This window comes from Poecile atricapillus, chromosome Z, assembly GCF_030490865.1.
Source record: "Poecile atricapillus isolate bPoeAtr1 chromosome Z, bPoeAtr1.hap1, whole genome shotgun sequence".
Taxonomy (NCBI): Eukaryota; Metazoa; Chordata; class Aves; order Passeriformes; family Paridae; genus Poecile; species Poecile atricapillus.
The window spans coordinates 101,053,921-101,070,525 of record NC_081289.1 but is presented as its reverse complement, the minus strand read 5'-3'; the positions used below and the strand labels follow the sequence as shown (position 1 = coordinate 101,070,525).

At 42.0% G+C, this 16,605-nt stretch overlaps 2 protein-coding genes across 6 annotated transcripts in view; both read left to right on the top strand.

The window, feature by feature from the left end:
* NRG1 (neuregulin 1) overlaps positions 1-16,605 on the top strand; it is a 176,566-nt gene that overhangs the window by 76,335 nt on the left and 83,626 nt on the right. The window contains exon 1 of one of the 5 annotated variants that reach the window (XM_058827559.1): positions 1,011-2,209. The exons of the other annotated variants lie outside the window; for them this stretch is intronic. Coding sequence (XP_058683542.1) covers positions 1,582-2,209 — 628 coding nt within the window. The 5' untranslated portion in view covers positions 1,011-1,581. Of the gene's footprint in view, positions 1-1,010; positions 2,210-16,605 lie in introns of those variants that run through there. 5 annotated transcript variants of the gene reach the window in all.
* Positions 971-1,132, top strand: LOC131573529 (uncharacterized). Its single transcript, XM_058827563.1, has one exon. It carries the CDS (start codon positions 971-973, stop codon positions 1,130-1,132), a length of 162 nt encoding a protein of 53 aa, XP_058683546.1.

Genomic DNA, 16,605 nt, shown 5'->3' with positions numbered 1-16,605 from the left:
AAACAAAGTGTAAGCCTTCAATTAATACTAAATAATGAATTGTTTACTTTTTTTTTTTTTTTTTAGTCTAAGGTGTGTGAGGATAGATTCTAGCAACATGTGAGCTCTTGAAAAGTGCATTCAGGAACTGACTTTAGTGTGAAGTCTGGGGTTTTTGGGTTTGGAAAAGGGTTTGGAAATGAGGTTGGAAAATGGAATTTTTAAAAAAGCATTTTTAATAACTTGATCTGTTTCAATAACTTGAATGAAAATTTATCAGAGGTGGGAATGGATTTGGGTTTTTTATTTCCTCTGCTTGATCTAAGAGGCATTCCAGCCCTGTTCCCAGGAAACAAAACTTACTCGGAAGCTTGGAAAGAAAAGCTGTCTCTAGGTGTCAGGCAGGGAGAAACTGTTCTGGAAAGAGGTCTTCCCCCCGGGAGAGATCAAATATCAGACTAAGCGAGCCCAGTCCAACCCAAAGAGCTCCCACTGACACCCGGTCCTTGCCGGAGGACTTTGCCATCGATGGCCGCCGCCGCCTCTGGCCACGCTTTGCCTGGAGAGAGGGAGTGGGTGGGTGCGCAACTCCTGTCCGCTCCCTCCCTTTGATTTGATGGCCTTTATTCCTCCTAATTGGATAAAATAGGAAGTCACTGACAGTCCTGCGTTGCTGGGTGTACTGATTTCACTCAGAGCAGCCCTGCAGAGTGTGGGGGGTGGGGTAGGGGAGGAAGGAGCGAGTCTGTACATCAGGGAAACAGGCTGCGAGGGGGCTGGGGAAGCGGGGCGGGGGGGAACGGAGGAAAGTGAATGAGCGCTCAAGGAGGACAAAGAGGGAGGGGAGATAAAGGGAGTTACCACCGTCTTGGCATCGCTCTTGCTTTCAAACCTCTCTGTAATGATATTGTTTGCAGTGATGCTCAGACAGCGAGCACCTGCTGCTCTGTAATGATTCAGCCTCTTTCAGCCGCCGCTGTAACACGACAGGATGCTGCTGCTACTGTCACTTCTGCCGCTGCCGCTGTTGTTAGAGATTTTGCTTTTGCTCCTTCTACCGCATGACAATTGTTTTCCTCGTCTAAGCAGATACCAGCCTCAGATGCTCAAGGTGAGAGTCTTGCCTTTCGCTCTGGGCTACTGGTTTACTTAATCTGGTTAGTTTGTTCAGTGTTCGTGGTTTTCCTTATCTCATCACCCTCCTTCCCCCTGTTTTGTTTTGTTGTGCTTGCTTTTGGGGGAATGTTTCTTCCCCCTGCAGAAGAGCTGGAACTGCTTGAGAGGTGTTTAAGGAATTATAAAAGTGGCTAGCAAACAGGAGCTCAGTAATTGCAAAGCTATTCTCACTTCAGAGAAGCAGAGACAGTGACAGAGGGCTTGGGGGCACAGGAACTGGGGGGATCTAATTTTTCCTGTGCATTACCCCTCTCCCAGTTTGGATGATGTTGCTGAGCTTCGACCTTTTATTGACTCCCACTCTGTGATTTTTGCAGAGCACTGTGACTATTACTACCGTCTCTTTTTGTCTGTGTCTCACAGTAATGGACTGTGATAGAGTTAAGGCCTTTTGGAGGTGAGCTGTTTGAGAGCTGATGCTTAAACATGTCTGAAGTAGCTGCCGACACTTTCCCCAGCCCCTCAGCACAGCTGAGCCCTGATGTGTCCCTCAACGGGCTCCCGGATGAGGAGAACATGCCGGGGACCCAAAGAGAGGACAGGAGGGTCCAGGGGATAGCAGGCCTTGCCGCAACCTGCTGTGCGTGCCTGGAGGCAGAGCGACTGAAGGGCTGCCTCAACTCTGAAAAGATCTGCATCGCCCCTATCTTGGCTTGCCTGCTTAGCCTTTGCCTCTGCATTGCTGGCCTCAAGTGGGTCTTTGTGGACAAGATTTTTGAGTATGACTCTCCTACCCACCTTGACCCTGGGAGGATAGGACAAGACCCAAAGAGTGCTGTGGATCCTACAGCTCTGTCTGCCTGGGTGCCTTCGGAGGTGTATGCCTCACCCTTCCTCGTACCTAGCCCCAAGAGCAAGGCTGAAGTGACAGTGCACAGTGACAGCTCACTTGTACCCTCCAAACCGTTCCTCCAGCCTTCTCTATATAACCGCATCCTAGATGTTGGGTTGTTGTCCTCTGCCGCGCCTTCGCTGTCACCACCCGCCCTGGAGCCTACCACAGCGTCTCAGGCACAAGCAACAGAAACCAATCTCCAAACTGCTCCAAAACTTTGTAAGTAAAAGCTATGTGTTTCTTTGGTTTTTTTCCCTTCCACAAAAAAAGAAAAAAAAAAAAAAAAAAAAAAAAAAAAAAGAGAGAAAAAAAGGCACTTAACTGTTCTGGGACTACCTACAAGGAGGGCATGTGATTGACTTGCAAAGCTTAAGTGTGCTAAGACGGGTATAGTATGGTTTGCCTTCTGAGAATTGCATCTGGAGTCCTCAGAACTAAGCTCTGTATAGAAGGACTTTATCTGGGATGTGTGTAAAGGGCTAGTACCACCGTTTATCTCTGCATCCACTTGTAGGGAAGTATGTGATTTGCTTCAAGGGTTTATCTGATAGTCATACCACATGGTGTATTTTCCTTATAAATTGGCTTTGTCTCCTGTGCTGGATCTTCCATGTGTGTTCTTTGCCTTGCCTGCAGAGCACTTCTGGTACATCCTTCCTGAAGTCTGTGGCTGGCAAATATCCCTATAATCCTCATGAAACTCTCAGAACAGTGAGAAAAAGTGACAGCAGGTTTGAAGTTAGAAACCGGGAACTATTAACTTAGCATCTAGCTTATGATCTTTACCTTTCTCATAAGAGCAAAGCATACATTTCTCTGTGTCCTTCCCCATCTCTAGGAGCTGTTCTTTGTTTAACTTGTTTCTCATGTATTGCTTTACTGCCTTTTGTGGGGCATTTCAGGAAAGCATTCTTGCCGATGTAGAAAGAGTCAATTTCCAAATTAGTCTTTGCTCATCATAAAAACAAACAAAAAAGGTATCTGCATTATTTTCTCAGTAGTTATCATAAAGCATCAAAATACTGCATTGCTGAAGTGTCATTTCTTTGACATTCATTATTTTAACCTATCAAATTCAAAGCAGATCAAGCCAGCAATTCCTGAGCTGTGTAAAGCTGCATAACTCTAGTAAAAGAGAAGGCATCACTCTTCTGCTGAGAGCACACGGCTCAGGTTTCCTGTGGAAAGCTGCAGTGATCAGAGTGAAAAATTGCATTTCTCACAAATTTCCTCGCAGAACCCCACGTCATTTATTCTCCATCATGCCTTCCCTATAATACTGCAGGTTGGCCACATTGAAGATGGCACATACTGGACCTCACCCTGGAGCTCTGAAGTCACCAGAAGTTCACTTCTAATTTTAGCCCCACTGGGGCTGGACTTAGTATAGATAGATATGCGGTTTTTGGCTTAGCTCTCACATTTTAGGCCAAACACATGCCAGTGAAAATGAGCATAACTACAGTGATTTCAGAGAAGGTCCTTTCAGCTGAGAGTCAATCTTGAACAGCAGCTCCAGAATCAATGAAAGAAAGTTCTGAGTATTCCTGTAGAAACCCTGCTGCTTTTTGCTTAGATAATGGGTGACAACCATCCTTCAGATTAAAAGTAATTTGTCAGATGGAAACAGTCTAATAGAGAAATACTGCTGTACCATTAAATGACAGGGGGCTTTGTCTGTGGTATTACTTGAATTAACCACCTTTGCAATTAAAATAGAACTATACTAAGTGAGCTTTTCTTTTAAATCTCGCTGATGCATAAAATCTTTTTTTTAGTGCAAATATTCTGACATTAATTACATGACTTTTTAACACATTTTGCTTCATAAAATGACCAGAGACTGCTATTCAGTCATAATTGCCTCAAGAATCCCTCTTGAATTTCCACATATGTGACAAAACTTTATCAATAACATGCTTGCTAACTTCATCTCTGAAGTAAAGGAAGAGGCAGAGGGGTCACAGAAAAGATTCTTTGGAGCTGTCACTGACGAAAAGCCATTATCTGCATTCAGATCTGCTCACATCTGGGAAATAAATGGTAGTCCAGAAGTTAGGTGGTTGAGTTGACAGGGGGTTTTTTATTTTGATTTGGGGGTTTTGTGTGTGTAGGAGTTTTTGGGTTTTAGGTTTTTTGTTTATTTTTACTGTATTTTTTTAAAGATAAACGTGTTTAAAAGCATTGTAGACTTCCATAGATACAGACTGAAAGGAGAGGGAGAACTGATAGCAGATCAAGTTTGGTTTGCTCTGGGGGAGAATGCTGTGTAGACAGAATTTATTCTAACTGTGGCACATAATTCTGACTGTGGCAAGCATCTCTGATTCTCTGCAAAGAAAAATAAGAAAATCTAGCTGGAAAAATACACTGCAGAAGGTCTGCCTAAGAATTCCAAGAGGCATGAAAAGAACTTTTTTGGACAGCTCTTAAAGCACTGTCTTGGGGTTTTTGAAACAGCTGCATTTCAAACACATCATTGTGTTTTATGTAGAGCAAGATTTGTTGGAGAGGTTGACAGATTGCATCAGTGCTAACTCTTTTTTTTAATGCCTTTGACTGCTATAAAATTCTCAGTGACATGGCTTGAAAAGTAGCATCTGCAAATTGGATTGTCCCTTCTTTTGCCTTTCAATGTCCTTTTTTACTTTTCAGGCAGAGTGAGGTAACATGTCCCCAGAAAGTCCTTTGTGTGCTGAATTTTTTTTTCCACTACAGAAATAAAAAATAGAAATAAAAATAGAATTAAATAATAAAGAAAAATTTCACATTTCATATTCTGTGCTTGATGTACTGTTTCTGAACCTATCCTTTCCAAGAGTTTCCAAATCCTTTTCTCCTCTCTTTTCTGTCTTACTCAGCATAATCCCCCTTAAAGCTGTATCCGTCAAGGTCATAGTCTGCAGAGGGCTAATTGATTCTTCTTTCTCCTGGAGCCTGGAAGAGAAAGCAGAAGAGAGACAATCCTGATAATTGTGTCTGGTGTATTAGATTCAAGACTGGTCTTGCTCCTTTTGTTATTTATTGCCCTTTATCAGAATCTATATCTATGCCTTTTATACAGAAATATATCTTTCTGTTTAGCTTACCTTTTGTATTTTAATATAACTTTTCCTTTGCTGAAAGAGGAAGGAAAGGTGAATGTATTAAAGCTTTCCCATATTTAGGGAGCTTGTCAATCTTAGCATAATTATGCCAGAGAGGATATTATTACAAGCAGGATATAATAATGCATCCTAACCTACAATCTCACTCCCTCTGAGAAGACATGCAGATTGTAATAATGCTAACTCAGTTCAGGAGCTAAATTTCACTTTTTCTATCACTATCATCTTTAAATACAATTTCACCCTTTATCCAGGCTGGTTAGAGATTCAGCTCTGTAGTACTGCAAAATCTGTATTTCTGTAATAATAGCTTTTATATATCGGCAAACCAACCATACCCCTCTTTAAAGGTCTTCCTACAGCCTCCTCTTTCCACTTAAGAAGATTTCTCCACAAAACACCCAGAAAGGCCCATGTGGAGCTTGCCTTTCTGGGGTGGCAGCTCTGTCAAAGCAGTGCAGCACTCCTGTGCTTTGGTTCAGTGCACTGCAGGGCTTGGCAGGCTAGCCAAGCAGGCCTTGGCTTTGGGACCACAATTCTGTTGACTTCGTGAAGTGCCACTGGGCACACAAGAGACGGGGCAGGAGACAGACCACAGCATGTTTTTTATGGTGTGGAGCAGAGCTAAAGGCCCATCAGAGAGCAGGGGCTGGAGGATGCACATGCCCCGTGGCACATCTACACAGCCTCTGCATCCATTTCACTTTTGGCTTCCCTGGCCAGCTCAGGTACCATTCGCTGAGGGGCCAGCTGCACACATGCCATGCTGGTGGCCAGCAGATGATCAACAGGCGTGTCTTCATCTCCCTACAGCAATGGACCTGTGCCTGTCCCTTGGGAGGCAAGCAGGACTCCTTTTTATCTCACTCATGCTGGCCCTCACCTAGAAAATGTGGCAAAGTGGAAAAAGGGTTCTACTGTACTGTCAGCCACCTCTGACTGGGACAACTCCCCTCTCAGGTTTCTGATTTCTGCTTCCATTTCAGGTGCGCTGGGTCAGTGTTAGCAAAGGATGCTGCTTTCTCATCCTCAGTGGAAAAAAGTTTAAAATTGCTTCTGAGGTCTGGTAGTGGCTGTTTACCTTGGAAATAGTCTCAGTTCCCCTCCTGCTTTGACAAGCTCTACTCCAAGAGTAACAAGTTCCCTAATTATGGCAATGCTTTAAAGCATTCACCTTTCCTTTCTCTTTCAGCAAGGGAAAAATAATATTAAAATACAAAAAGTAAGTCAAAAGTAAAGGAATATTTCTGTATTGATAAAGGCATGGTATAATAAAAGGAGCGAGACCAGTCTTGTGTTGAGGCACAATGTCTAAATTTCTTATATCTTTTTAGAGATATAGATGGGGAAAATTGCATAAAAATTGTACTGTACCTTATATCATACCGTAAATATTTCTTACATTTTTTTCCCTGCCTCTTTCACTTCCACTCATCCTTTCTCAGCTCTGCATTTGATATTGTTTCTCCTGTTTACAATGATTTGGGAAGGTCTATACTTTAGCGTGATGACAGTCTAGAGGGAGCCTCTCCATCCACTTAAAGGTGCTGCAGCCCTCTAACTTCAATTTAAGGACAGAGGGTTTGTTCATAGCATCTTCATGCAATTTTTTTTCTTATTCTTGAAAGAGTCTAATTCTGACCCATGCAGAAATATGTGTGTTGAAATACCCATGTGTTTCAAATCCCTACCACAACGCCATAGGGTTGAGTCCATGCTTGGTAACTTCTGAACATGTCAAGGTCAGGGATGTCTCAGAGAGCAGCAGGCGACTGCACTTTGGGGAGGGGAAAGGAGATGATACAGTACAGGCTCTACTTCAGCCTTTTCTGTGTTCACTGTTGCTCTACATGGCAGTGACACAGGAGAGAATGATTTTCCCCAAAACTTGAAGATACAAGAGGAGAGCAACTTAAAGCTCATGCTGGTCCATTTCTGTCACAGTACTGGATTTGATTAGCTTTAGATACCTGACTTAAGTGCCTGCATTAAGAAGCTAGTTAGCCTTCAGCTGCATATCCAGCATTAAGGGAGAGACTTTCCCCAGGCGATTCCCAGAGTGACTCTAACAGGAGTCACTCTCTTTCCACATGAGTCTACAGGGAGACTACCCTTGCAATTCAGTTTCTAAGTTAAATATCTACTACTCAATATGAGGAGTAATTTTGAAAGCCATGACTTTCCTTTCATGTGTCCTGTGAATTAACAACATCTTGTCACAGGGAAGCTACAATTAATCTCAGTTAAGATACCAGACAAGTTTTGAGCCTAAATCAGGAGTGTAGTAAAGGATGCTGATCTCAGTAGGCCCAGGAGACACAACTGGGCCTCCATTAACAAGCAACAATAAAGCAAGTGCCACTGTACTGATGCAGCCAGTCTGTATTGCTCTGCTGTTCCAAAGGTCACGACGGCTCCTAGAGGTATATACTTGTGACAGGAGCACTCAGGGGGACAGATGGGGTGAGATGCATAAGATGCAGCAATTTTTAGGAAGTTCAGGTCCATTAAGCCTTCTAAAGCAGTAACTGAGACTTTCCTCCCCAGTCTGGTTAGTTCACACTGTCTTTAAAATGTCCTCAGCAAACACAGTTTGCTCAGACAAATTTGTTGTTTTGTTTCTTTCAGTATCTCTACCATTCCCCTTTTTAGCATTCATTGATTGCATGGAGACAGTTCTTCTATTTAATATGCAGCAAACTGTAAGGATTGGTCCTGGGTTTCCTTCTCTTGGACAAGCATCCCAAATTCATGGCTTTCAAATTTTCCTTATGGGTGTGGTTTTCATTTCATGCACTATTCATCGTACACAGAACATGGTGGAGAAACAGCAGTATTTCTTGGAGTGTTTTTTCTTAATAACAGTCTGAATTTCTCAGTACAAAACAGTGGTCTGCACTTGTATTTCTTTTCTAAAGCTTCATTTTGCTTTGTAAACTTCCCTGAGAGTAAGTAATGTATTTGTGCAACATGGAGCCATTTGAATGTTTTCCCTCCTCATCTATATACAGGTGCATATGTGAGTATAGAGAATACCATAGATATACAAAGTATATGGCCATTTTTTATGTCTTTATTTAAAAATAACATTTATGACTGTTCTGCATCAAAAGTTTCTAAGCAAAACTGATTAATAATTGATGCAATTACAAAATTAAAGGTTTGTATTTCCACTGCAGAGGACTAAAATTATCTTTTGTATTTTTTGCACTAATTATACTGTTTGATTTCCTGTTAATGCACTGCAAATAAAGCACACAGCAGCCTGCCTCAGATTTGCTGTGCCTAACTTCTGGTTACAGAGAAACCTTGGGGAACTTTCTCTGCACCAGATGAGAAAGCACAATTTGGCTTGCTGGAGGCTAAGTAGCAGGTTAATTGTGGTGCAGAGCTGGGATGATATAAATGAGCATTTTCATCATTTGCAGTCTTGCTAATGGAAGTGCAATAGATTTGCTGCAGAAATCCAACTCAGAATCAATAGCAATGCAATGAGGCAGCTGGTTCAGGGAGAGCACATGTGATGCCAATCTGCTGCAGACAGTACCTGGGCAGAGATTGCGCTGTCTCTCTTTCAGGAAAGGAGAGACAGACCTGAAAAATGCCATGGCAGGTGGTAAAAGAATTTTCAAAAGAAAATGCCTGTTTCACCTAGGGTGGGCTGGAATTAGGAGAACATACTTTCTCTGACTAAGGGAAGAGAATTGTTTTCTTTGAGGGATTCAGATCTGTTTGGACTCAAAGCTGGGTTACTGTAACACGGTGCTAAGTTAAGCAACAACAGGAGTCTTTGTGTTTCAGGACATGTTCAAGCCACATAAAATCAAGGACTGAATCATGGTGTGTAGTTTGGAGATGGATAGATAGGTTTAAAGTATCTTCTAACAAAGGCTTCTGCCCTCTCATTCCCCAGGCAGACCACAGAGAGGAGCAGGCCCTGTCTTTTGTGGACTGTTTTATATTAGGCACACTGGCTATCTTTACAGTTTACTCTGAAAGGAGACCAGTTTCCTGGAGAGTGAGCACTGTGAATCACATCTTGATCTTTCAGTACCAGACACAGTAGGAGGTATGCATGAAACTCAGGAGCTGGAGCACGACCATTGTTTGGAAGTTGGGGAGCAGCAAGGGAGAAATGCATTCTTTCGAGATAATGTGAGCTCTGCTTATTTACACCCTGACCTGTCTCATCCTTTTCCCCCATCCACAGTAGAGTCTTAGTCACTGAGACAAAAGAAGAGATTTTAGCTGAAGGAAGAATGTGCAGGAACAAATTCAGTGGGACATGACTGGTCATCACTCAAGGCTTCCCTAAGTTAACCAGAGGCAAGGTCCATTCAGTTCTGGACAAGATCAGTAGTATTGCAGCACCCATCTATTATATTTGGTCGTGTATTGTTTGGCTATAAAAGCCTTATTTCAACATATACCTTCTCGCGAGAGTATATTCAGCTTTTCCACATATATTTTCCCTACTCCCTCCCCCACTTTTTTATATGTCTGGTTCATCCTGGAATTTGCTGGCAGTGCATTCTCATAACTCAGACAGCTTTTTATTTTGGCAATGAATATCGTCTCAGTTTTTGAGATGAAAGGAAATCAATACTGGGCTGGTAGTCACGTGGCACTGGGGGGAGTATATGAAGCTATGATCTTAAGCATGATTTGTGACATAGTTCAGTATTTCTGTGGAATTCCTGAAAGATGTTTGAATATTACGATTTTTAACAGTCAATTAATGCATGTGATTAGACAGATCAAAGTAGAAAAAAGGAGTATCAAGCTCATTCAAAAGTCTTTCTCTTATGCAAAAAAAAATCTCCGAGTTCATAAAAGATTACTTGAATCTTCTGATGAGGTAAGTGGAAGCTAGGGTAAGGCTACTAGAACAGCATCTTGAGAAGATAAACTTGGGCTTTTCCCTCTATTAAATTAACCTGGATAATTAATTTAGTATTTCAGATTGAATTAAATGGCCTGAATTTTCACTGGTATAAAGGTTCTCAGGTCTGTAGCCCTGTAAGACCTATCAGAGCATCTTGTCATCTGGCCATGCTGAGTGCGTACTTTTTGTTGATGGAGAGATCCAATGAATTGCCCTTCACACCCTGCTTTCTCTATCCACCCCAGTGGCTGGAGTTGCTCTGCTTGTCCTGCAGACACTGCAAAGTGCCTCTGTTATTGAATTCCCTCCCATCACTTTGTTCAAAACCCCTCAGTGCACCCCAGCCTTTGCCTCATGGAGGTTTGTCAGCTTACCCTTCTTTTTAAGGTGTTGATTTAGTATAATGTTAATAGATTTTTAATGTCATCATTAACAATCTTGCAAATTCCTTCAGCTACATAAATTTTGGTACATACAACTGTGAATGCATTCTCTTTGTGAGCAAAGAAAGGCTGTGTTTCTGGATTAAAAGGCCAATGAATGCATTAGAACACAGACCTTTGATTCAAAATTAGTTAACAAAAACAGAAAGACACCTTAAAATTCTCCTTTTGGTTTATAAAATGGCATCTGGCCAGTAAAGCCACCAAAATGGGATTTCAACATATGAATGTTTAAGAACATGACTAGCAAGCTTTCTGTTGTTTGCTATCTCTGAGCATTTGAATTTGCCATACTGTAGAGATTAATAGATGCCTCTCATATAAGTAGCTTTTCAAGCAACCCTGTAATTTTCCTAATTATTGCTAAATAGGTTGCTTAATGTGTGCAGATTTTCCTTCTCCAAATTTGGAGGAAGGATTAAAAAGACATGTTCCGTAAGTGTATTCAGATAACTGCTACAAGCCCAGGAAGCAGATTTGCTAGCTGTGAATCAGAGGAAGTACCAGTTCACAAAAGCCACTTAGCTGGGCAGAAGCTGGCAGGGGAGGGGGCTGAAGACAAAGAAAACAGAAAAATATTCTGATGTTTCTTGAACAGGGACTGAGATCCACAGAGTATTGTATGTCAATGTGCCAGGATTCAAAGAAGAGTCTAAATTTACTTGTCCCTAACATACCTAGCAGCTTCCCCAAGTTGCGGAATAATATGTGGTTATGCTTTGCTTTTGCAGATTATCTGTAATGTTTTCTCAGAGATGTTACTGATACTTTCAGGATGCTAATACACATTGATTTTTAACAAATGGGTATACCAGTACTACTTTCTGATGTTAACTTACATTTAAGTCATATTTTATTTTTTACACAATACTCTGTTTTACAAATTATGATGACATAATGGCAATTTTTTCTGATAATTAATCAAAAATTATGCCTTAGAAGAAATTTGGATACAGTGTTCAAAAAGCACTATTGGCAAATGTTGGTTAAGTCACGTAAATACTGCCCCTTCAAAGGAAACCTTAAAAATATCACTCAATAGAGAAAAATCAGACAACTTGATCAGGACTTCTGTGTAATTAGAGGTCACATAAGACAAAATTTGGAGTGTTCAGATCTGTGAAGGAAATCTGCATCATGCAAGACTGAGCTGAAAATAGATTTTCCAAGCTGAAAATTAACCACAGTTCTTCTAAGGATAAACATGTTAAACTGCAGAAATTTTTCCTTTGGGGGTTAACTAACCTGCATCAACCACAGTAATGTCACCAATTGTATCACAGTAACTTGCTACCCTAAGGTTATTGTTTCATATCCCAATCTCATCAAGAGAAAAGCTTTAGCAAATTCTGGTCACTTTGGGTCAGTGAAGATTTCTTCTTGATTACAACTGTTGCCTTTTAAGCAAGGCAAACACCCTGTTTCAGGAACGACACCGTGGCCAATGCCCAGGCCACTCAGTCCCTCTGCACACAGACACCAATGTGATGGATGGCAAAATGGCGTTTATTGCTGGAGAATTTGACATATTATAACCTAGGTCCACTGTGTTACTCCCATCTGCTTTCATCACAGCTAGGTGCTATTGGCTAATTGCAGGAGGCATTACCATACTAAAGAGGATGGGGGTTACTATCTTTCCGTTACATCCCGATATCTTCCGAGCTGCCAGGCCCTGCTTCTACATACAACAATTACTTGAAACAACTTTTTACCTGCACACTGACTCTAGTTTTCCCTGAAAATTAGTGGGCAGTTCAGCTACACTGACATTTGTTTTACCTTGTGCTGAATTCAGGGTGGGAAGTGGTCTCTACTTTTCCAGTTGCAGCTCAACCTCTCCTGGCTTAAATGTAAAAAATAAAAGAAATGTTGGGATGATCATCTGAAACCTTGGAATGATCCTTTGAAATCTAACACTTAACCCGCTTTAGATTCTGCTTATTTAAAAAGCATTATATTGCATCCTCATGGAGGTGCTGTAGGGTGAATATTCATAAAGTGTGAGAAGACTGTGTAGCAGAAGGACTACAAATGAAGTGATAGTAGACTATAGAAATAGCAATATTTGTTCAAGTATGAGAGTTTCTGGGCATGTTCACTTGTCAGGAGAGCTTTTAAAATTGTCAAATTGCGATTTCCCATGTGTGATCTCAACCTCAGTCTTTCCTGTGCTTCATTTTCTCACACTGTTAATGATCTGCCCTTCTCATTGCTTGAGAGGCCTTCAAGCTTGTGCTGCTTGTAATTCTCAGCAGATTTGGACCCAGAGTTCTGCTCCTTCAGGCAGCTCATGTTTTGAATTATGCATACATCCATTTCAGAGGGGCTGCATTTCATGGCTCCTTTTTGGGGGTGGTGATGTAAGGGAGTTTAAGTACTATGGTGACACTTTTCATTTTTCATGTCCTAGCTCGGTTAAGAGCAAGCCTTGAATTGTGTCATTTTTCTCTCATGTGACTGTTTAATCACCTGAGAGAGCACCAGCCAGAGTTTTGTGGTAAGATTGATTATATTCCCAACAAAGTGCTTCCTTCAGCTGAGCGCCAGGAAGTAGCCAGTTTAGCAGCTAATGGGCTTCAGTCTGATGTGAAAATGGCAACTGTGATGGAAATGTCACTGCAGTGCACGCCAGCCCTTTCAGCTAGCTGCATGCTGAACAGGACTGAAATGATTGGAGGCTGCTCAGCTTTAAAGATGAGGGGAGATACTCCTAATCTGGACTGCACAAATCTGTGCTGTGGGTGCACATCACCTCCTTTGAAAGTGTCAGGGCAGCATGTGTAGGAATATCCAGGCATTCAAGTGGAGAAGGGTGTTGTTGCAGGGGTAATGATGACTTTTTTTTCCCTGTTAGTCTTTATGGGGCTGGTGCTACGAGGTTTGCAATATCAGTGTTGGCATCAGCAAAGGGTGCTCCAGGATCAGCTGAGACTCTAGTTTGCATGGCATGAAATGGAGAGAACCAGAATGGAGTGATCTTCCATTTAACACCTCCCAACACACGTTTGGACAGCAGCTGACATTCATATCCATATAAGTCTGGGAGAGAGCTAAGGAAATACACTCACCAGTCCCATTTTACACACCATGAGTCAATAATAACACTGTAGGTGACAGTTTACAAATGTTTTGCCTTGCTTGGATGAATTCATAGCCTCTGAGTGCCAACAGCTCCTCTTACAGATGCCTCCGTGATTTACCCTGTATAAGAGAGGAAACCTCTGGCAGCACCCAAGAATGAAGTCCCAGAGATTGAGAGGCAGCTGTGCTCCCTTTAAGTGGTAGCATCTACTAAGGAAAATCCAGGAAGAAAGAGTAGAAAATTCACAAATAATGGGTAGTAAGTGTAGTTTTACTTACAGGGATGTGTATAAAGACACAGCAAAGTAAAAATCATTCCAGAATACTTCTCTTAGCAAGATTGTTTTCTTTTCCTGGTTTTTTTTTTTTTTTAATTTCTGAAAAGAAATATTGCTTAAAATACATAGGAAGACAATATATCTTCACTGTTAAAATGCATTTCTGGCATTTATTGCTAAAAATGAATGAAATAAATGGAAACAAAATAAGATCCTGACATTTCAAGTCAGACTGTTTTTCTGTCATTGTCATTGAATGTAATAGACTATTAGCTAATGGCTCCCTTCAGGGGAAAAAAAGAAGCAATGTTGCACTTCTTTGACAACTGACAAAGTATTAGTTAACCAAGGTCTGGTGATGATGTTTCCCTAAGTTGAGAGCTTTGAGTGTTGTTGAATAGTTATTCATGCTTTAGCTGGACCTTAACTAGCTGCAGGGCCTGTTAGTTTGTGTTTGTGTCTGGTTTATGGTTTTGGGTGCTTGCTTGTTTGTTTGTTTGATTGATTGTTGTTTGTTTGTTTTTAATAGAGATTGATAGCTTCTTTCCAACCTTGGCTAGTTTCAATTTTTGTACATAAATACACAAAATCAGATCATCATTTGATTGAGCACTGTCTGGTCCAATGGCTGTTTTTTCAGCCTGTCCATTGTACAGCATGGGCTCAGGCATCAGTTCTTCAGCCACTCATGGAGCTCCATTAAATTTAGCAGCCTTGATGTGCACAAAGCAGGGTTGCAGGGATGCCCTTCACACCATCACCTGCTGTGTAACTGGCCAGAGGATCTCTCCCTGGGCAACAGTCACCATGAGGGCTCTTATGTCCCTTCTTCTGCTTCTTGTGTTGGAGGAGGAAGGAGCCCACACTCTGCCAGACAGAGAAACACAGCTGTGGGAAAAAGAAGAGCTGTGAAGGGCCTGCTGTGCACCACCACACCACTATGGTGGTGACAGGTTGCTGTCCCTCAGCACTGACCAGGGAAGTTGCAGGCATCCAATGGATACACAGCACAAGGATAGCTCCAGCTCATCACAAAAAAAGAATGACCCTTCGGGCAGGAGAAGAAGGGACATAAGCACTCTCTGAATACCCATGGGACACTCATAGGCCTAAGTGCAATTTCTTTGGCAGAAACTGCCTCCTTGCTTGTCAGGCCTGTAGAAAAAGATTTTTTAGCTTTGCCCTTCACTATTGTCATTAATATAATAAATTGAGGATAATTGCTTGGTTTGAAACAGCTCTCTGTCTTCTGCTGTGTAGGTGGGGAAATGATGCCAGGAACAATCCTTTCTTCCCCTGCCAGTTTGCTTTTCTCTGCAGCAGGGATATATACCGGTTCTGTATAGATGCTGCTGTTAGCAAAAAGCAACCTAAGCACTGCCTCAGCTAGAAATGCAAGATTGATTACATTAGATGTGCTTTATTCCCAGTGTCCTGCATGAAATCAGCTCCAAAATAGGTTAATACTGTTGCTTCAGAGTGGAAAATGCCAATGTTAATATAGGGTTTGTTACGGATAGACAGCTTGGTACAGAGCACAAATGCATGGGATTGGGTCACTGCCAGACTTGTATTTGAGAGGAGAGGTCAAATGAAGGTTTGCATGGGATGGTATCCCCTGTTCCAAACTCAGCATGTGACCATTTTCTGGGATAACTGAGGGAGCTCTATCCTCTTCACATCTGAGTTCAGGTGTGCTATAGTGCTGTTTACAGAAAATTGAAACACTTTTTCAGCCATTGTCCGAATTACTCTGCTGCTTCACGATTAGGACAGGACACCATGACAACACTTTAAATCCCACTTGAAAATGAAACATCTCTTCTGGAAAACATCTAGCTTGAAACTGCAGGGAAATCACTCGAAGAAGAGGCAAGCACATGATGCCTGCTGCAGGGACAAAAACCTCTACAGGGTCCTTGTGCACTGCAACAAGATAGATCATAACTTTTTAGTACATCAAAGGTTAACTAAAAGGCAGCAGGCCTCTGCTCACTGGAGCATCACTGATGTTGATCAGTGATGGTGGAGAGGTTAAGGAATTTTTTTATGGCTCTAGAGTTAGGAGACAAAATTCTACTTTGCTTTGTGAACCTCTTCTCCTGTGGTTCTCTGCACAGAGAGGACCATATGAAGTCTGTGTACTGCCTACATGAGGTTGTGGTCCTTGACTTTCTGGGAATTTCTGTGCAAGTGAATGAACAAACCTTTTCCATCTGTCTTTTCTCAAACTGCCCTTGCAGTTCAGTTTATGAGTGTAACTGCATGAACAGTGTGGGCTCCCACTTGGAAATTTTGTGGCTGGTACAGGTCTACCCACAGTCAGAATGGACACTTGTGCAGAGCTGGAGTGAATGCTTGGTTTGAAGGGGTGCCCCAAGACGGGGAGAGTGATGCTGTTCCATGACCAAGGAGTGTTGCACAGAGCCTTACATCATGCTCCCATAACCCCAGTCCCCATGTGCCACATAGGATCTTGTTTGTGACAGCCCTTTGCCGTTAATTAATCTTCCAGAGGAGGCATTTCTAGAGCAAGATGATGGTTTCACACAATAACCTGAAGACATCTGAACAGTAAAACAGCAGCTGTTGCCCTTTAGGTGAAGACTGGTGCTAAGCTACCAGTACAGGGCTGTATACTTGGTTGATTGTTCTTCAGGACTGTAGGCTGTGAGGAGGTCCCAGTTTTTCTTCAGAGAATGATAATGTCAACATAGTTAAATTTTTGGGGTCAGGACCTGCTAGTGCTTTTACATATATTCCTGGCTTTCGCACCTTCTCAAGGCACAACTTATATCCATCCTGCATCCCAAGTACT